At 47.7% G+C, this 22125-nt stretch overlaps 2 protein-coding genes across 6 annotated transcripts in view; both read right to left on the minus strand.

Moving 5' to 3' along the window:
* The window catches only part of CEMIP (cell migration inducing hyaluronidase 1), a 158811-nt gene extending 140149 nt beyond the window's left edge, over positions 1-18662 (minus strand). The window contains exon 1 of the mRNA XM_035132099.3: positions 18334-18662. The gene's annotated coding sequence lies outside the window, so the exon portion shown is untranslated. The remainder of the gene's footprint in view (positions 1-18333) is intronic.
* The window catches only part of LOC118093031 (cell surface hyaluronidase CEMIP2), a 98381-nt gene that overhangs the window by 61184 nt on the left and 15072 nt on the right, over positions 1-22125 (minus strand). For all 5 annotated transcript variants that reach the window (XR_015946760.1, XR_015946761.1, XM_088656508.1 and 2 more), the window contains exons 4-11: positions 17310-17453; positions 13951-14509; positions 9497-9666; positions 6004-6192; positions 4898-5067; positions 4369-4578; positions 1899-2104; positions 153-222 (exon numbers count right to left, since the gene is read on the minus strand). Coding sequence is in view for 3 of the 5 variants with exons in the window: in XM_088656508.1 (XP_088512634.1) it covers positions 153-222; positions 1899-2104; positions 4369-4578; positions 4898-5067; positions 6004-6192; positions 9497-9666; positions 13951-14509; positions 17310-17453 (1718 nt within the window). In the remaining 2 variants the exon portion in view is untranslated. The remainder of the gene's footprint in view (positions 1-152; positions 223-1898; positions 2105-4368; positions 4579-4897; positions 5068-6003; positions 6193-9496; positions 9667-13950; positions 14510-17309; positions 17454-22125) is intronic.

Consider the following 22125-nt stretch of genomic DNA (forward strand, 5'->3'; position numbering starts at 1 on the left):
CTGGCCACGGGCCTGTAAGAAGCTCTCAGAATCCTTGCAAAAATCTCCCAATACCCAGAATTCCATGGAGGGCAAAATGGAGCCTGTTTAGAGAACAAGATTTAAGATTCAGGGCTGGAGACAAGCAAGCATGCAGCCTTTATCTGTCTTACCTGAGCACCTGCAGCTGCATTCTCTATGAGATTATTATTTGGGTTAGCAATCCAGAAGGAGCTGACAGCCCTGGGGGGAGGGAAATGCAGAGATTTATTTTAAGTCACTGAAGAGGAAGAAATAAAAAATGTTATAGCACCGCAGTTGCTGGCGTTTGGCCACAACACTGCCATGAATCCTTTAAAGTCTGCAAAGTCCTATAAATGACATTCTTTATGAGAAGTTCAAGGCTTTTAAGTGATGTCAGGCAATTCACGGAAGCTCATTATGGACTGAGTTGTAAATTACAACTAAGAAATCGTTAGCGGAAAAGCTCGGCTCCGCAGGAGAAACAGGATTCCCAGAATTCTTTGGGGGGAAGTCATGTGCTTCAAATGCAGGGTGTGTACACAGTCTAAAGGCAGACCACTGGGTCCATCTAGCTTAGTAGTGCAGACACTGAGTAGCAGCTGCTCTCCAAGGTTTCAGGCATGGAGTCCTAGCTGGTGTCACTGGGGATTAAACCTGGAACCATCTGCAGATGTTCCTTCAGGCTGTTCTAATGGAATCATTAATGCCAGCAGGGCAAAACAAAGAGATTTGCTCCAGAAATTATATACATCCCCCCAAGAATGGATCCTGACTTCGGCATCACTTGCTATTGAGCACTAGCTACCTATGCAGTCTCTAATTATTCAAACTTTCTCATTCCCAGATCACTCTGCTGAATAAAAACATGATCCCAGCTGGCAGAACAGTCTCAAAACCTAGCCGATTGCACACGGCATCTGCGACAAAGCAATCTCCTTAGTCGTCGCCACCAATTTGATGAGCTTCTCCAGGAAAACTTGAGTAGGAGGAAGAGCACTCGAGAGCGCTATCTTATCAAAAGTCCAGATATAGATATATCGTACCAGAATATCTGCATGACTTCTCCACCCTGGCTACGCCACTGCCTCACATGCAGACAGTGCAAAATGCAATCAACGGTTAAACATTAAACTCAAGTGACATGTGTCATTAGAGGAGTGCCAGAAGGTAGACCTGCTGGTAGATCTCTGGGTGGTTTACAGTAAATCGGCACAGACTCTTGACTCCCAAAGGTTTAACCCTAACAAGAACAAAACGACTCTGTCCCTAATTATATTACAGAGATAAAAAGAGTGCTTGGGGTAGCCAGGAGCAGGTTTTTATTTATTTTTTGTGGAAGGGCGCTGAGCTTCCTTCCGTTCTTTCCATTCTATTTTTCCAGCATTAAATTCAGTGCTCCCAATTTGCAACTTTTTTTTAGTGCATGCAAGTTGCCCAACGTATGCCATTTTTGCATACTGGCTCGGTCGGTACGGTAGACCACGAGACTCTTAATCATGAGGTTGTGGTTCGAGCCTCGCATTAGGCAAAAGATCCTTGCACTGCACTCTCCTGGTCCCTTGCAACTCCATGATTCTATTACTTCTTCTGCAAATGATTTTGCAAGCGAACACTGAGTGCTGCAAGATCCCTGTGGCCCTGCATCTTGGTGAAAGGGTTCTTGAGGAACCCCCTTGCGCACACAGCATTCGCATTCCCCGACATCCAAACGCTGCCTCTTTATGGGACAGGTGTGTGGGTGAAATAAAACCCCTTAAGTGAGCTACCAAGTTGTACAAATCAATTGCTTGATCCTTTACCCAGCACCTTGTTTATATTAGGGGGGGGGGGCCGAGAACTGTTCCATGCATTCTATGGAGACAAACAACAATTCCCCCGGCTGGAGTTTTACTTACATGCAATCGGTGCTCGGGACAGGAACGTACCCTCTATGCACATTATCGCGCATCGCGAGGCACATGGCCTCGTTGCGGTCAGTCGGCAAGATTGTGCCTGCCTTGGTAAGGAGCGCCAGGTTGTGGTGAAATGTGTTCCGCTGCTCTGTCCCGTCCTCCAGGAAAAAACAGTGTCCCAGAGTGTCATAGCCAATGGTATCTTTCACCTAAACAAGCCACCCACATCAAAAGAAGGAGGGACAGTTGTTAAAAATCGGCTGCACTCACCAGAGGCGAAGCAACCTGCTCTGGTACCCGGAGTGGCGCTCGTCCCAGGGGGCAAGGCGCGTATCCTGGGGTGTGGCGTGCTGCCCAGGGGGTGCACAGCAAACGGTGCACGCCCCAGAGGGTGCCGCCAATCGGGGGTCGGCATTTCGTCATTGTCCCCTTTGGAATAGCACCTGGAGCAGACCGCCCCCCCCAAACGCCCCTGGCACCCATGAGCCTGTGTGTGGAGATAGCCAATGGAGTGCTCTACAGGTGATGCTGGGCCACAACTCTCTCTCTCTTTGGGGGGGGGTTGGGTTCTGCAAACATATATATTATTGAATTTTCTGTTTTACAATTTAGAATATTCATTTAAATCTTCTTACAATGTCAATGACTTCCCTTCTTCTCTTTCCATGGTTCATTTTGCGTATCATAAACCAAACCATTCAGTATTCCATTATTACATCCATCAAAACTTGTTTATGCTGTTGAATCTTTCTTAATGCTGCCCACGTTTTCAAGTGTACACAATTCCCCCCCCCCCATATATTCAATAAACATTTTTCCAATCTTCTTTAAATGTGAAGGATCCTCATTCAAGAGAAGGGAGTTGTAAAAAAAAAGATCAATTTTTACAGCCTCCTTGAATGCCCACAATGAAAAGACGCTAAGTATTTCAGCTGGAACAGTTCCTTGAGCATGGGGCCAAGGAACCCCAAAAAAGGTCCTACTCCTTGCACACACCAGTCTGATTGCTCTCCAAGACAGGAATACAAAATCTGTATCAAGTCACACTGAAGGAGAAGCATTTGACTTTTGGGACTTTTTTTTTACATTTTAGGTTTAACCCGAAACACACACCTTTAAACATATGGGACTACTTGGATTAAGGTTTTGCTTAGCATTGACTTACGATCCCTCCTGCTACATACTCTTTGACGCTACACAATCACACACTTCTGGCTGCAAGCCTGGGTGATACAGTCTGCAAAACATTTTGGCCAGGTTCCTCCCGCCTCATGTTGCATGATAGGTTGAGTGCCAAAACCTAACCATGATTGAACGTCATAAAATAGCCATCAACACGCATTGTTGGAGAGCAAAAAGGTCATTTATTGTGTTGCAGAGCTATATATAAGTTAGCTATTTGGAGCCATCCCAAATAATCTCATCACTAAAAACTGAGATGGATAGAAAGAGCAAACTTAGCCGTGCTATTGGCATCCATCTCTGGAGAGAGAGAGACAATGGAGTGCGCCTCTGGGGGTGAAGTCAAACCACTGCGTTAGCAAGCACTAAAGTGACCTCCCGGGAGTGCAAGCCTGGGCAGTGTCTATGGAGGACCTGGGCTGCCAAGACAACAAGACTTCGGCTTCACCAATGTGGTCCATGTATTGTATCATATTTCCAAGACCTTCCAAATATGCAGTACACAATTATCCTTATTTAGACTTCTCCATTTATCCTTCTGCATTTTGACCTTCAACTTTCCACATAGAATACATACTGCAACACGCGCCATTTTCAAATACGACATTATATTCTTTTAACACTATTAAATTTCATGTTGTGCAACAGAGGGCTTCAACACCATGGTTGGTCTAGTGCAGGGCTGTCCAACAGGTCGATCGCGATCTACCAGTCGATCGCGGGATGCCCCTGGTCTATTGTGGTCAATTGCAGAACCCCGACCCCTCTGGCTCCCTAAAAAAAGCCCAACAATTTCAGCTCCCTAAAGAAAGCTCAACAACTCTGGTCAATATAATGGGTGGATCACTGTTTGTTTGTTTGTTTTAGTGGGAGTAGATTGCAGTCTCTTGGAAGTTGGACATCCCTGGTCTAGTGGAATCTCGTTGGATTGCCCAGTCTATCATGCAACAACATTCCCAACAACCTGTTTATACCTTCTCTTGCACAACAACGTTCCCCTAGTGCAGGCATGGCCAAACTTGGCCCTCCAGATGTTTTGGGACTACAACTCCCATCATCCCTAGCTAACAGGACTAGTGGTCAGGGATGATGGAAAAGGGAAGATGGGAATTGTAGTCCCAAAACATCTGGAGGGCCAAGTTTGGCCATGCCTGCCCTAGAGCAAAACATTCCACCACTGCAACAAGCATACCGCTAACTGCCGTTAGGGGTACCCAAACCCTGTAACAGAACTGAATGCAAGTGGGCATGTGAGTTATTATCAACAAGAAACATGAAAACGGCTGCCTACCCAAAGACCATTGGCTCTATGGATGGCGACACATCTCGAGAAGCAGTGATGGATGGCCAGATTGTCAAGGTAAGATGGTGGGTTGTAGCCTCCTCTCTCATCTACATCTCCCGTCAGATGGAAATGTACCGGATAGCTGCCTAGGACCTGCTGGCCCATGTTCTTCAACTCCACCCCCGACATGTGGACGGAGGTAAAACCTTTTTGGATCTATTCAGACAAACAAGAACGCATAAGGAAAGATTCTGTGGCAGAAAGAATCACCACAAAATTATTATCAGCATTTGGTACAGCATTTGTTGACAAGGAAATGAACAGTAGCCAGAGGTGTGGAGAGCAAGAGGGAATTAAGTTTCTGCCCTTGTATTGGGAGTATGGAGGTGCCTGAAGTGGATTGAGGACTAGACCTACAACACTGTATTCATTTTGTTAACCAAGGCTTTCGGAGCCTGCCTTTATGGGACTGGGAGAGTCAGGTCACTAAATATATGGGCTGGATTTGGTCAATGTCCACCAAAAACACACTTACTTTAATTTGTCCTCCAAAAGTATCAACGCTGAAAAACTGGCAATGGTTTGGTCCATAACAGGAGTCCTCCATTTCTCCTTGGATAAGTATATTTCGGGTTAAGAGGCCAACCTCTGCCCTCATGTCTACTCCATCCACAATCTCACCCATGTGGAGATAGAGGGGACTTCCTGGCAAAATAATTTTAAGAAGCTTGAAAGGGTCTTCCTTTTGCCCTATCCCAACCCACTGAGCCTTGCAATATTGATCAATAGCAAATGAGAGAAGGAAACTAAGTAAGATAAAAAGACCATCCCTAGGGTGGAAGAGCGAGGGAAATTCATTTGAAGGCAACAGGATATGAACTGTGCTTTCTCAAGCCATTACAAGTAGAGCATCTCTGTTGCCTGCAGATGGTCCCAGGTTCAATCCTGAGCACCTCCTGATAGGGCTACGAATATCCCAATTTCAAGCCCTGGAGAGCCACTGCCAATCTACGTAGACAACACCGAGATACATGGGTCAATGGTTTGACTCGGCATAAAGGAGCTCCCTTTGATCCTAGTAAAAGAATCATAGAACTGTACATTTGGAAGGGACCACAAGGGTCATCTAGTTCGACCCCTGAAATGCAGGAATCTTTTGCCCAACGTGGGGCTCAAACTCAAGACCCCGAGATTAAGAGTCTAACACTCTACCAAAAGGAGAACAAACCAAATAATTCCCCATATCCAGCTTAGCCCACTTTCCCTAGCTCAATTCAGCTGTTATACAATAAAGTACAGTATTAGAAATAAAAGCAGTGAAAATATGTTTAAAAATCAATATGAATCTTTACTGAGGACATCTCTCAAACTGCCTGAACAGAGCTCTCGGACCATGGGTGGTTCACGGACCACAGTTTGGGAACCCCTGCTCTAGCTCATGGTTTACTCTGAAGAGTCAAATGGTTGCACCTGCTGTTCATGAACCAACGGTGGACACTGAACTCTCCATGCTACCAGTCCTCATTACTTGAAAACTGTTTCCATTTTTAGCTCTTTGATCAATTGGCCGCCTTCATTCATAACATAAGCTAAGGAGTTCTGTCGACAAAGGAGACCTGAGGGAGGCATTGTTGGTCGTACCATCAATCTTCACTTGGTTCGCCTGACATTCAGGACAAGGCAGAAGATTAAACTCTTCAGCCTGGTGCATGGAATAGTCCGTGCTGGCAATGACGACCTTGTCTCCGGGGAGCCAACTCGTCACTTCGTCCACCAAATCCAAAATTACGCCACTAGACACTTCCACTTTGAATCCATGATGGGGTACTCCTAGAAAGGGGGAAAGTGATCCATAACATTTGCTTTTAGAGCTCTTCACTCACCAACAGCAATCTATTGGGTCAAGTCTATCTTGTCTCAAGTCCCACTTCAGCAAACACCAACCTCAGCCATCTTAGTCACATTCCCACTGTCCCCATTCTCTGTTTGGGGAAGGGCAATAGCTCCTGGCAAACAGGAAGCTATCTTATACAGAGCCAAACCATTGGTCCCTCCAGCTCTGTATCATCTACAAATGACTGGCATTCACAACCTTACATGGAGATATCAGAGATTTTACCTAGACCCTCTGCATGTAAAACAAATGCTCTGAAACTGAGTTGCGGCCCTTGCCATATTCAATCCCTGGCATGTCCAGTTACCAGCATCGTTTAGCAAGTGAAGCAGGGGATAGAAGCTGGCAATATTGGGATAGATGGACATAAAATCTGGTCCTGAGTTGAACAGTTCCCTACGCTGCTTCTTTTTGCCATTGCTGCACTGGAGAGAGCCATTTGAGCAGTCAAAACCAGCCCGTGAATTGACAAGTCAAATGTTATACACCTACCCCCAAATGGGCCTAATATTTGAAGCAGAGATCAGCAGCTGGAAAAACCCAACAGCATCTCTTCACCTCCCTCCCTGGCAGTAAAAAATAAAATAAATTAACATTCGCTGCTCTTTTGTGGCATCCAAGTTCATTTGCTTTACTCTGCTTAAAGGCAGGGCTGGCCCCAATTCTGCTTTGCTTCAACCAGGTAGCTGGTTTGGGTAATTGTAGCTCCAGGACAGAAGGCTCAACATTTGGTGATTTGAGCTCCAGCAGGGAGAAAAGGCAGGAGGTAAATGAAATAAGATTAAAATCTGACACCTTGGCAATGTAGGAAGTGGACTCTATAAGAGAATGGGGTTGAGGCATAGACCTACTATCCTTTACATATATATCAGACTTTGCAGCCTGATACCCTCTTGAAACAAACTCCTATCAGATAGGACTACAAACTCCTATCAGATAGGAGTCCAAAACATCTGAAAGTTGCTGGGCTGGTGAAGGCTGTTTATATCCTCAAAAGAAAAAAAAGCCAAATTGCTGACCCGGGACATAAAGTGTTAATTTTGTAACAAGGAAAGATACTAAGGGTAGAGGGAGAGAGAGAAACCCAGCTGTTATCAACAAGAATTTTGACAGCAGATAACACTGAATACTTCAATGAAAGAACAGAAAAATCTGTTAACTAACATAATGAGCAGAGTTTCGACATTCAAGAGATCAAACAGTTCTTGCTGGCTCCCCAGAGAAACATGAAACCATCGTTCTAAATTTGCGCGTGTCTCCAGGGAGTGTTGTCAGTAGAAGACACTGATATTCAGTTGGTGAGTTAAGATCCACTAAGGTGTCATGGCCTGATCCAAAGTAGGTGTAACAGGTATGCTACCACCATGCATATATACATGGCAATAGTTTGAGGAAAATATCCCCAAATGCATGTTTGGGTTAAAAGAGGGTCCCGGGTCTCAAAAGGTTGAAGATACCTGCTATGAAAGATCAAAGCTGTATCTGAATGGTCCCGTGCTAACGGAAGCTAGTGCAATATAGTGGACAGTGTGTCAGACTAGGACTGGAGAGACCCGGGTTCAAATCCCTGCTCAGCCGTCAAGTTCAGTGGGTCAATGTTTGTCAGTCACAAACACTCTGCAAAACCCTTACTCACAGAGTTATTGTGAAAATATATAAGTATTTTTTTAGTTTTTATTTATACTTTTCAAGTTTATACATTTCATTAGTTTCACAATCAATTTAACATTTAAAAAATTTGACTTCCTTCCCCTTCTTTCCGCAGTTCCTTAAATTTATATTTTAACAAATATCTTCTGCATATCCAAATTCATTTAATCATCTACTGTAAATATATATATACTCTTATAAGACTGCAGGTTATTACAATAATCCGGCTAATGTTTTTATCTGTTTACAATTTATCTGTAAATATTCAATAAACCATTTCCATTCTTTTATAAAATGTTAGTCATCTTGATTTCTTATTCTTCCGGTAAGTTTCGCCTTTTCTGCATATTCCATAAGTTTTTGTATCCATTCTTCCTTTATGGGGACTTCTGCTTCTTACCACTTTTGGGCAAGTAGCATTCTTGCTGCTGTAGTAGCAGCATACATAAATAAATTTCTATACAATTTAGGTAGTTCTGTCCCTATAATTCCCAATTATATTATAGGGAATTATAGAGAATTATTGTGAAGATATAATTGTTGGAATTTGGTAAATATGTTGCAAAAAGAAAGAGTCTGGTAAGATTGGATTGCTTGGTGAAAATTTATTTTTAAATTATTTTTCTATGGATTTTTTTTTAAAAAAATGCTTTATTAACACATTGCAAACAAAGTCATTCCAAGTATATGTTTTGCCTGTGGCCAAGATGGAGCGAAGAAGTTAACACTAGCACAGGCTAACTTGCACTTCGGGTCGCTTGAACTAACTAACTCAGAGAAGAAGCAAAGAGAAGTAAAGCCTAAAAGGAAGTGATCTGCTTTACCAACAAGTAGTTACTAAAGGAGGAGGGACGTGTGAGGAAGAACACGTTGCTTTTCTTGTCTATCGCCCCCACTGGCTCAGATAACTTACTACAAGAATTGTTGCTTTACTCCCAACCATAACGGGGGCCTGAGGAGAACATGTTACAAGGCTTTGAGCAACTTGGGATAGAAATGTAAAAAATAAAGAAACAATAAAATGTATAAGAGAGCAAATTAAAGGAAGCATGCTCCTGGATGAAAGAAGTGTGTGTGTGTGTGTGTGTGTGTGTGTGTGTGTGTGTGTGTGTGTGTACAGTTCTTAACTCACACATGGTTGGGAAAAGCAAGCAGCCTTCATACCTTCTTCTGACATACAGTTCACTGTAAAAAAGCATTCCATGCACCAAACTAGGACATTTTTAGCCTCATGGAATATTTGACTACAGTCAAATAATAGATCATCAATTCACTGCCCCAGCCTATGACCTTGTCTGGCTTTCAGAGGTAATAAGCTAGAACAGCGGGGTTTAATCAATAAACTGGTTTGTAATCTATCAAAGGCTCTTTTTTCAAAAAAAATCTGTTGATAATCTAAAAATGGGAGTGTGGCTTTTGGTTCAGCCTACTGATTTACTCATATGTAAATTTAATCAAGCAGATATAGACTTGAGATTTCTATAAACTGGGCAGACAGCTCAAAACACAGAGAGGGGCACATACTCAGGGAGGGGAGAGAAAGCAGATAAACACCACTTGAACAAGAGATTAGGAAAAGGGCTTTAAAACCTTTGATCCATCCGCTGTGAGCAGTGATTGTAAAGACAATGCCTTCGTATGTCTTAAATTCTCTTGTCGCTGTTGCCAACCTTGTTGTCCCGTTGCGTTGAGAAGGCGTTGCATCCTCTGTGATGGAAGAAGCATGACTGCCAAGGATTCCAACCAGAGCCCAAGGCTGCCTGGAGGAAGGGGGAAAGCAGACTTGTGATGCAGAAATTGGAACACCCTGTTAGCATCTGAACCTCAAATTCATTCAGATATTCAGTGTCCAGCATCGTCTGAAGGCCAAGTCCTGCTCCAAAAATTTGCAATCAAAATATACGACGCTCTCTCTCGGAAAACCACCTGCTTCCAGGGAGAAGAAATCCTCTAAGGTTTAACTTAACAGTGGAGGTAGATAACTCACGCTGCCCTGATGGACTTGCAGCTAGCTTTGAGAAATTCTGATTAAGCAATGAAGCACCGTAACTCCAAAGACCAACAGAGCCCAGCAGCTATTCTGCAGGCAACCTGTGGCCTTGGTCCACAAAATACAAACAGCAAGCCCCTGGAACTGAATGTAATTCATCCTGATCAGCAAGAGTACAGGCAAAAGTCCCCACCGAGTTTGCACCCAGTTATCTCAGAAGGGGAAAATGGGACCAGCTTATCAGGCAGAAGGCAAACTCTGTCCTTAAAACAACACAGCAGCAGCGGCAAAAAGGGAACACGGGCTTCTGAGTTTTGATAGTTTCAAAACTGCACACCGCATCCTTTAAATACGGGCACAAGTTTTCAGATTTGATGCCATTTGCTTTGGGGACAAAACTTCAGAGGGATGTGGAAACGGAAAGACTTCTTGCATGAATTGCCAAGCACAAAGTGGGCGGGTGGGGGGGAGATAACTCTGGTAGATTGGACAGCAGTACAACGGTTAGGAAAAGGGGCCAGGAGCTGTCCATGGTGGCACTGTTAGGTTTTTCAACAGAACCATTTTCCGGAGGAGCTCTCTGCTACAAGCACCAAGCACAAGCATGCTCTCTCTTTTGCGCCAAGTGTCACAGGTTAATAGACCTAAAAAGAGTTTTCTGGGACACCCTATGCTTAGATAGCCCTATAACCTCGTTTTAAACACCACAGAATTTCTGGTTCCTTGCGCTCTGATCAAAATGCCAAGACTATCAAAATATATATAAGGGAGAACACTGTCCGGTTCAACTGGCAAGTTCCACAGACACTGAATGCTTGGGGGGGGCGGTTAGCCCCAGTGTACCAAACCAAAGTATCCGTATTGCCTATGGAAGAAAACAGGATTCGTGAGCCATCAAAAAAAGTCACCCCACTGCTTCTTAACCTTGTAGGGTTTCATTTGCTGGCAAACATGGCAACCCGTTTCCTTCCCTTTCCCCTTCTTTGGAAATCACCAAGTGGATGCACAACACTGAACTCAGGATGGGAAACATTTGGCCTTCCAGATGTTTCTTAACTACAACTTCCATCAGCCCTAAGAAGCATTGCCAATGGTCAGGGCTGATGGGAGTGGTAGTTCCGCTTCCTCTGGAGAGCCAGAGGTTTCCCCACTGCCACTAAAGCAGGCATCCCCAAACTGCGGCCCTCCAGATGTTTTGGCCTACAACTCCCATGACCCCTAGCTAACAGGACCAGTGGTCAGGGAAGGTGGGAATTGTAGTCCAAAACATCTGGAGGGCCGAAGTTTGGGGATGCCTGCACTAAAGCAAGACTACAATTAACAGCCAGCTAATCCTAGTTGCCAAGTTAGTGTTAACAGACCACATATAGAAACGAGCACAACTGAAACAAACAGCATATACACACCCAAACCATCATAGCATGAAGATCATCTAATCCGGGGGGGGGCAATATGGAGGTCATATCTGTGTAGCCCCCACAGCACATCTGGAGAAATCTACAAAGCCATCTGCCAGGAACAAGATCCCTTGGCATTCTGGGACAGAAGCATCTGCTTCACATGTTGTGCTACTGAGCTTTGGGATAAGGAGACTGTGGCAGTGGCCCTCCAGATATTTGGGGTTACAACTCCCACCAGTCCTCCCCATGGGCCATGCTGGTTGGGGCTGATGGGAGTTGGAGTCTAGCAACATCTGAAAGAGCCAGCTGTTCACTATCCCTCTAGTACAGTGTTTCTCAACCAGTGTGCCTCCAGATGTTTTGGGACTACAACTCCCATCATTCCTGACCACTGGTCTTGCTAGCTAGGGATGATGGGAGTTGAAGTCCGACAACATCTGGAGGCACACTGGTTGAGAAACGCTGCTCTAGTAGAATAATAGAATCAAGAAGTAGTGCAATATTTACTTCTTATGCCAAATCACACCCCAGTGTGAGCAAGATTTCACATTCAAGCTCTCTGCCAGGTCCAGACGACTTAGAGCAGGCATCCCCAAACGCCGGCCCTCCAGATGTTTTGGACTACAATTCCCATCTTCCCCGATCACTGGTTCTGTTAGCTAGGGATCATGGGAGTTGTAGGCCACAACATCTGGAGGGCCGCAGTTTGGGGATGCCTGACTTAGAGGGACCCAATTTGGTTTAGCCAAGCAAACATTTGTGGACATGTGCACCAACTCCAGAAATGAAGCTAGCTTGCTTTGTCTCCACTTCAAAAACAGGCTTCTTATGCCACTAAGTCCAAGCAAATTTTTTGGGGAGAGGGGAATGCTAAAGGATGAAAAACAAGGGGAAGGCGACTTCTTAATATCACCAAAACATCATTTAAAAATGGAACTGGTTCTTAAGTGGCATATTTCAAGAGTTTTCAAGAAAGAAAGATAAGGGTCCCCCACCCCACCCCTTGCAAATTGGACAGTTTCAAATTAAAGATACCAGATTAGTGAACTATGGAGCAGTTGTAATCTGATATATAACAGAAAGTGCCACACTCTGAAATAAGCACATTTTCAGCATTACTTAGAGTGAAACAGTTCCTTTCCATTGGTCTTCAAGACCTGTACAAGAGTTTCCCCGAGTCTTTTTCTCTTTTCTAACTCAAAGGTCGCCAGTCCAGATCAGATCACAGCGCAGTTTTCCTCCACGCCATTTCCCACCCACCCACACTGAAGGGGGGGGGAAACTCCTCCTCCCTCAAGTTGCTGTTGTTTAGCCCCTATTTGCTTCCATTACCAGCTTTGGGGAAGTCGGCTGGGAAACAACACCAAGGAGAAAGTGCTAAATCCAGCCTTGTAAAATCAAAGAACATTACTAGCTAGCAAAAGAAGGAAATATTGTGCAGGAAGCTGCTGCATTTTTCCACTGGCCGCAGACGAGCTTTGGAGCACCGTAGCCTGTTCACTCATCAGTCAATAATGTCAAGTTCTTGCCTGCCTGCAATTCCCGGGCATCCATGGCTGCCAGGCAAGCACTTTAAATACAACACCGGTTAACCTCCATCTCCACCAAGGTAACAGTCCCAATCCAAACTGGGATGACCGGGAACATTTAGGGGACTAGCCTAGCCCCCTGGTCCACTGACCACACAACACTGGTTATAAATCACAGAGAGAATCTACGTGCACAGAAAATGCTGCCCACTTCAGAAGGGGGGAGAAGTGGACAGAGAAACACTTTTCTCCTCCTCTCAGCACACCAGAACTCAGGGACAGCCAACACAGCTAAATAGGGGGAATACAAAAAGGAAAGGGCTCGTCCACACAGCACATAGTTAAACTATGGAATCTGCTCCCACAAAAGGCTATGATGACCGCCAATTTTAATGGCTTTAAAAGCCGTACCCATTTTGATAAGTCTTTGTCAGGTGTCCCCAACCTTCTACCCTCTCAGTGCTTCAGATAATAATAATAATAATAATAATAATAATAATAATAATAATAATAATAATTTATTTATACCCCACCCATCTGGCTGGGTTTCCCCAGCCACTCTGGACGGCTCCCAACAGAATATTAAAAACACAATAAAGCATCAAACATTTAAAGCTTCCCTAAACAGGGCTGCCTTCCGATGCCTTCTAAAAGTCAGATAGTTGTTTATTTCCTTGACATCTGGCGGGAGGGCGTTCCACAAGGCAGGCGCCACCACCGAGAAGGCCCTCTGCCTGGTTTCCTATAACCTTATTCCTCGCAGTGAGGGAACCGCCAGAAGGCCCTTGGAGCTGGACCTCAGTGAACGATGGGGGTGGAGACACTCATTCAGGTATACTTCAGGTTTAACTCCCATCAGCCCTGGCTGTTAGTCATGCTGACTGGGAGTCAGTGAAAGCTGGCATCCACAAGGCACCACGATGGCCTACACCAGGCATCCCCAAACTGCGGCCCTCCAGATGTTTTGGCCTACAACTCCCATGATCCCCAGCTAACAGGACCAGTGGTCAGGGATGGTGGGAATTGTAGTCCAAAACATCTGGAGGGCCCAAGTTTGGGGATGCCTGGCCTACACATTTTCAGAATTGCATGCATGAAAGTAAGAAGCCACATTTGCAAAGTTACCTGTATTGCAGGTGCAGGATGTATTTGCTGTGCAGCAGGTTCTTGAGGAACAGCCTGGTCTCCAAGGTCAAACTCTTTGCTGCAGAATCCCCTACTGCCATGGCTACCACATGGCCCGGAGATTGGTGGGCAAGGAATTCCCTCAATCTGCGGCTATCATCAACAAGGAGGTGCGTGTCAAAGCGTTCAGAGGCCACGACCTGGGCTGTGCCCGCATCCACGATCCGGACGTTGAGGCCACGATTACTCCAGCGCTTTTCAGAAGTGTACCGGCCGTACCGAAGTCCACCTGGGTACAAGGTTTGGGCCAAGAGCGTCCAGGATTGAGGCTTCCTGCCGTGCAACTCCAGAATGCCACCTCTGCCCACTCCCAGGAATTTTCTGCCATAGCCATCCACGTTGGCCTCGTCGGTGGCTTTCCCGTAGAGAGAAATGGTGGCCTTGGAACGGTATGGGCGGCATTCGGAGCCCACATGCAGTGCCCCGCCATCCTCAAGAAGGATGCTGCGAGCTCGTAAGGTGATGGCTTCCTCCGGATCGTCTGCAAATACTAAGATCCCTGGAAGGGAAGCAGAGAGAGAGACAAGAATTTTCTCAGATTTGTGAGCTGGCATAGGATACTGCAGTGCAGAGGTGATGAATCTACGACCTTCCAGACATCCCAAGACTACAAATCCCATCATCTCTGACCACTGGGCCACACTGTCTGGAGCTGATGGGAGCCCAACAGCACCTGGAGACCCACAGGTTCCCCACACTTAGGACTCAGCTACATTAGTAAAGATAAAGCATTTTATATGTGCTATGTGACACCAGATGGCGCTGTGGAGTTCTGTCTTTCGCCAACGTGCTTCTCCACTTTGAGGTTTACAGCGCATTTTCCTGAAACGCTTTTTTGATGTGTCTAGATCCAGCCTTGGCATAAAGGCTAAGCAATAGATTGGCAAGTCCCCAGTTCGAATCTCGCCCATGCCAACTAACTAGGTGGCCCCTAGGAAGTCACTCTCTCGGTCTCAGACCTGCAATATTGATGATAATAAGGACTAGAGGAGGAATGGGATCAGGAGTTAAGTTCTAAACTGCACCGGCAGGTCAGACTTCAGCTATAAAACATCCCCACGTGTATTGGTCAAAGAACAGGGGGTGGGGAAAGATAATTGTACAGGAATCACATTCAGGTGCAAAACTTTCCAACACCAAAAGAGCCTAAAATATATTTGCGGTATCAGCTTACATCACAATAATGAGCCACAAGACGTCCCCAATCTGCTGTTTGATCTGACAAACTAACACAGCCATCCATGGGCGTACCCAGGATCAAAACTAGGGGGAGCAAGGGGAGGGGCCAAGGCACGGAAGGGGAGGGGCCACAAAGTGGGCGGGAACAGCGAACTCGCGCTCCGCCGGGCTGTGCCCCTCCCTAGAAGCAGGGCTGGTGGGCGGAGGCGGAGCCCAGCCCAGCGGAGCGCGAGTTCAGCGTTCCCGCCCGCCGCGCCGCGCTCCCTGGTTCCCCGCCGCGCTTGGCCTTGCCTGAGGGCGCGCCGGGGAGCTGGAGGGAGGGTGCGGCGCGGTGCGGCGGGAATGGCGAACTCGCGCTCCGCCGGGCTGTGCTCCGCCTCTGCCCACCAGCCCTGCTTCTAGAGTAGGGCAGCTGCCCTAACTTGCCGCATGGTGGGTACGCCCTTGCAGCCATCCCTCCACTGTAGAATCTGTATTCTTATACAGTATTAGGTTCATTGGGCAATGGTACAATCACCTCTTGGTTCTAATGTAGTTCTATGCAACCTGCAGCATCAACATGCAAAATGCCTCTAAGTACCAGCAGCTAGGGAGCAGGAAAAGGCAGTTTTTTTCCTGCTCCCCAGCTGCTGGTACTTTGCATGTTGATGCTGGAGGTTGCATAGAGCTACATTAGAAACAAGAGGTGATTGTATTGTTGCCCACTGTGGTGTCCCAGCTTCACCCAGAGGACCACTGGGTGGAGGAAAAGGCTGCTGTGCTCAGCAAGGCTCCTCTGATATTCTTATTTATGGAATTGATGCCAACACTTCATGAACAAAAATATGCCCTGAACAGAGCAGAACGATGCTTTTGCCCTTTTGAAAAATTGCAAATATAACAAGGTCACAAGAACCTGAGAACATTAAAAGGCAACCAACCCCCATTCAATTTATGTCACTGGAAAGCTCAGGATTGATTGATTGAATGAATGAATGAATGGCTGGCTGGTTTTATTGCAATTATGTCCCACCCACCCCCAAGGGGCTCAATGCAATATACATGCTTCTCCCCCCCTCCTCATTTAATCCCCTCAACAACCCTGTGAGGCAGGTTAGGTTGAGAGGCAGGGACTGAGCACCATGTTTTAATGTATTTTTAATCTTTTGTTGGAAGCCGCCCAGAGTGGCTGGGGAAACCCAGCCAGATGGGCAGGATATAAATAAAATAAAGGTAAAGGGACCCCTAACTGTTAGGTCCAGTCACAGACGACTCTGGGGTTGCGGCGCTCATCTCGCTTTACTGGCCGAGGGATCCGGCGTACAGCTTCCAGATCATGTGGTCAGCATGACAAAGCCGCTTCTGGCAAACCAGAGCAGCGCACGGAAATGCCGTTACCTATTTATCTACTTATCTACTTGCACTTCGTGCTTTGGAACTATTTATCTACTTGCACTTCGTGCTTTGGAACTTCTAGGTTGGCAGGAGCAGGGACCGAACAACGGAAGCTCACCCTGTTGTGGGGATTCGAACCGCCAACCTTCTGATCGGCAAGCCCTAGGCTCTGTAGTTTAACCCACAGCGCCACCCGCGTCCCGATAAATAATATATTATATTATTATTATTTAATATGACCAAGTGGGTTTTTGAACCCTCATCTCAAGGGGCTTGGTCTTACATTCTGACCACTACACTTCGCTGTTTCTCAGCCTCTTTCCTCTGTCTTTAACTCCAAGTTACTTGCACCTGGTGCATAAGATGCAATCTGAATCAGTTAGATGCATTAATCAATGCATTCAATGCAGAGGGCTTTTTACAGTCAAGCAAATAAATACTCATGAGATCAGACCGCAGCACCTATTCAAGTTTAGATCCTATTTAAGTTTACATTTGTCAATCACCAGCCTGCACATCCAAGTTAAATACAGAATTCAGAGAATACACACCTGAACTTAAACTGGTATGGATTTACCTACATGGGATCTGGCCCCTTGGAGTTCCATGGGGATAGAGTCCAAGGTAAGTGGCACAGGATCGGGCGCAACGTGAGCACGCGCAAACACACACCTCCCCTCCCCACCGCCAGCTTTTCCCCTCGAGGTTAACAGCCTGCTGCCCGCGCAAAAGCCTCTCCTTCTTACCTCCTTCCTGGATGAGCAGCGAGTGGAAAGTGGCCGAGCTCTCCAAGCGCAAAACCGCTCCTCGGCCCACGACGGCAGCGTGGCTGCTGTTATGTCCCGGACGCCACGGGGTGAAGTGCGCGGCGGGCGGCGGGCAGGCGCTCCCTGCAGAAAGGAGGAGAGAAAGAGAGAGACCCCCAGGCTTCCATCCATCCTGGGCACGCTTCCCAGGGAGTAAGCGCTCACGCCCCAAGCACGGCGTGCAAGAACACAGCCCTCGTCGGAAAGGGGGAGCGCGAGCGTGGAAGGAAGGAAGCGAGGACCCACCTGCCTGCGCGCTGCGGCTCCGCTCCGGGATCGGGTGCTGTAGCGACGACCAGACCGCTGCCACCTGCAGTCTCCGGAAGGAGCAGCGCCCCGGGCTGTCGCACCCAGCCCAGCCTGACCCCTCCAAGCGGATCTCGGCACCTGCTGGAAGCCGGCCGGGGCGCCGCCGGATGAAACGCGCGTCCGCACCGTCGAGGTTCCTAACTTGTTGCTGAAACTGGGACGCGGTCCCCCACCCCCAATCTTCTCTGCTTCCCCAATCAACCGTCGGCAGCACGCAAGAATCCCAGTCAGTGCGAGCCCGGATTTCGCACAGGCGCGCTTGCCGCGGGAGAAGGCGACGCCAAGCAGCACGTGGCCGCACAAGCCGGCGTGCGATCCTGAACCGCGCCGCCGTTCCTTACCTCGCCTTTGCAGCCTGCACCCGCCGCCTCGTCCAACAATCTCTGCAAGAACTTCGTTATTGTCGTCATGATGATTGCAAAGGACAAGTTCTCCCTTCGGATCACACACCACAGACCACACGCGCTCTCACACATACGCACATACATGCACACGCGCACACATACACGGGAACCGGGCTGCTCGGTCTCCCTTCTCCCCGCGGCGTACAGGCTTACAAGCGTCTCTAACTCCCTGCATTTCCACCGGCAGCAGCGCCTCCTGGTGGCGATTTGAAAAAGAAAGCCCTCGAGAAAGTCCATCATCTCGTACCTACCTCTGCGCTCTCGGCAGAAAAGCGCACAACGCTTTTATTGAACGCTTTGGTAACAGAAGAAGCGAGGTTTTTTTCCTCCCCGTTCCCACACAGCTCTCTGTTTTAGTTGGACGGTGTGAGCTGGTGGCGATCCTCTTTCCCCCCCACCCCCAGAAGCAATTAAGAGAAGCGACGTGGATTATTTAGAGACATCTATATTTTTAGACGGCTCTGGAGAGGGACAGACAGAGACGCGCTCGGGAACCCAAAGGCTTTCTTTCTCCTTTGAGCGCTCCGCTGCCCGGCTTTTTTTTTTCCCCTTGCCCGGCCACCAGCCTCGCTATTTATAGGCGATCTCGGAGCCGCGCTGTTTACACCAGCTGAGCGCTTGGCTCCTCCCCGGCCCGTGACGCCGTTTCGCATTCTGGACATACCGCGCGGCTGTTGGCGCCGAGTTGCCAAGAAAGGGGGGGGGAGCAAACCCCCGGGGGGGGGAACGCCGCGCGGATCGCGATCTCTCTTCCTCGCGGAACTTTCCCTGGAAGCGAATCGCGCCCCCCCCCCTTTCCCGGTGTCCTTGGCTGCTACTCAGTTGCTCGGAAAGCGAACTGGTTCAGGTCCAAGTCTGCGCAAACTTGGAGAGCACTCGGAGCGAGGACTCCCCGGGATCCGCACCCCTGGGCGCCTCTTCCAAGCAGCCCAGAAACCACACGTGCCTTTTCCCAAAAGCGACGCGTTCCCTTCCTTTTGCGCTGGAAACGTGAGCATGGGAACCAACTATGCGCTTCCAAGGGGGCTTGCGCGCAGATTTGCGCTATCGCGCCTACCTGGAAGAAGGGGTTCAAGTCTCAAGGAGCCAGCGACAGGTACCACGCGATAGCCACTGACCCTCTCTCCTGCCATGCAAGCTACACACCTGAGATTTCCCTTCCTTTATGCTAGGTATCTTCAACCTTTTCAGACCCGGGACTCGCCAGCAACCCAAACGTGCATTTGGACACTCATTTCAACGCACCTTGAAGCAGACCACCACCCACTAGGGGGGGTCATAGAATCAGAGAACTGTAGAGTTGGAAGGGACCCCCGAGGGTCATCTAGTCCAACCCCTTTCAATGCAGGAATCTAAACCAAAACATCCACACCATAACAGATGGCCATCCAACCTCTGCTTTAAAACCTCCAAGGAAGGAGAGTCCGCCACCTCCCAAGGGAGACAGTTTCGCTGTCGGAACAGCTCTTGCTGTCAGAAAGTTCCCCCCCTGATGTTTAGTCGGAATCTCCTTTCTTGAAGTCTTTGGTTCGAGTCCTACCCTCCATAACAGGAGAAAGCAAGCTTGCTCCCTCTTCTATGTGACAGCCCTTGAGCTATTTGAAGTTGCCTATCGGATCTCCCCTTTTCCCACCCACCAGGTGAAGAGCAGTGCTGTCTGTACAACTATGAAAGGTGCAGGAGCTCCTGCCCAAATTTGGATCGGCTCGCCTTTCCTTCTCTGTATCATGGGATCTGAAATAAGCACCCAATTAGTGGCTGGCATCCTGCTCTCCAATTTCAGCAGTGCTCTGTGAGACACTAACATGTGCTCCCCCCCCCAATGCCCCAACAACATCACTGTTGCAGCGCCCCCTGCACCCAGTGCAGCCAAACTGGCCAAAATTGCCTCTGACCCAAAAGCTGGGAATGCAAGTCCCATTGTGTTTAATAGTGATTAATCAGGACCAGCTTCAGATTAGAGAGGACCTTTCTCAAGTGCCCACCCCCATCCTCCCAGCAGGCTTATCCAGCAAAGAGCAGCATCACTCTGATCCAGCACTAGGTGCCTGCATCTGTGAGCCACCATTTTAATTTCCCACAATGCCCCACCACCGGAATGCTATGGCAGGGGCATTGTGGGAAACTATAAACAGCAGCTCTGCTGCGACTCAGCTGCTTGTTGCAAGGGGAAGGGAGGGGCTGTCCATGCTGGTTGCTGATGGTCAGCCTGGACTTAATCCCAAATCACAGAATTGTAGAGTTGGAAGGGGCCCCGTGGATCATCTATTCCAGGCATGTCCAACAAGTAGATCGAGATCTACCAGTAGATAACTGGATGTCTGTGGTAGATCACTGGTAGACCACTGGCTCCCCCTAAAGAAACTCAACAACTTTGACTCCCCTAAAAAAAAAGCTCAACATTTTTGCCCTTCACCCCAAAGAAACGGGGCTTTCCTTCTCCCTAAAACAAAGCCCTACAACTTTGACCTGAACCCCTAAAAAAATGGGCCTTTCTCCTTCCTAACAAAAGCTCAACAGCTGTCTCATACAGGGATTGAACCCGCAACCTTGACATTATTATCAGCACCACGCTCTAACCAACTGAGCTATCCAGGCTTGTTAATGTGCCCAGGAAATACAGTCCCGGTTTAACTGTACCAAGCTCAAGAAAGAGATCAAAGAGGGCTGTTGACTCAGGATGCCCCTAGCAAAGGCAAAAGAGCAACAGGATCGATCAGCCCCTTCCCTCAAAGGTGTCGTGCAGGGGGTGGGGAACAGGACCGTTGCTCAGTGGTTAGAGCACATGCCTCTCCAGGTAGGGTTGTGAGGAAGCCCAGTCTGAAATCCAGCTGTGCTGTTGCCGGTCAGTGTAGACGCCTCTGAGCTAGATGGACCAATGGGCTGACTCAGTACAATGCCGCTTCCTGTGTTTCTACGAAATTCTGTTACTCCTTATAATGAGACAGGATGTACCGTTTCTTACAGATGCTTATCAAACCTGAGATCCAGACACATCCACAGTGGAAAATGCAATGTCTGCTGGCAATGGGAGGGCTGTAATGTAGCAAGACATACATGATAATAATTTGTACTAACATTTTGTTCTTTCTTCCAGAATTAAATTACCCAACTGACTTGGAGGAGGGCTTGTTGTTTTCACCCACAATGTACACAACACTCCTTCTTCATGTCACCACACTGGTTTTGCAGAATCGTGTAGCCACAGGTCCCGATCCTATGCAAATCTTCCTGGGAGCTGCTGGCATCCAAGAGACAATGGAGTGCGCCTCCAGGGGTGAAGTCAAACCGCTGGAGAATCACAGCACCTGCTGTGGCTGCAGATACCAGTAACTCAGCAGCAGCAGCCAAGTGGCCTTCCCAGGGCACAAGCCTTGGCAGTGTGTATGAAGGTCTTGGGCTGCCCAGATGACAAGACCCCTCTCTTGGCCTCGCTGATGTGGTCCAAAGGAAAGCAGGAAAATTATATTTAATATTCAACCAGCCAATTATTATTATTACCTTCATTAGAGGGCTGCTTTTCCCACACTGCCAAATTAACTTTGCACTTCAGAGATTCGTAAGGACTGCCTTCCGGCATCAGACCAAAGTTTCATCTAGCCCAGGATTCTGCTTCCAACACTGACTGGCAAGATTCCCTTGGGAATCCCAGGGGCACAAAAGTAGATGCCTGACCCCACTGCCTTGTATTGAGAGATATACTGCCTCTGCCTCTGATAGATAGATAGATATCTATCTATCTATTGAATAGAGAAACTGCAAGAAATTGTGACCCTCCAGGTATAAGCTGGATGGCAATTCACATGATCCCTGACCACAGGCCATGCTGGCTGGGACGGATGGGGGAGCTAGGAGAGTCCACCACATCTGGAAGCCTCACAAGTTAACATATATAATATGTATTCTCAGACACATGTGTATAGGGTTGCAGCCCAAGCTGCAATTCAAGGTGCCTGGTTCAAATGGACGCACAGGGGCCATAGGGCTCACTCCCAGCTCACCTCTGCAGTGATAACACTAACCCGCCTCGGAGGGCTGTTGTA

The sequence above is a fragment of the Zootoca vivipara genome, chromosome 13 (assembly GCF_965207765.1).
Source record: "Zootoca vivipara chromosome 13, rZooViv2.hap1.1, whole genome shotgun sequence".
Lineage (NCBI taxonomy): Eukaryota > Metazoa > Chordata > Lepidosauria > Squamata > Lacertidae > Zootoca > Zootoca vivipara.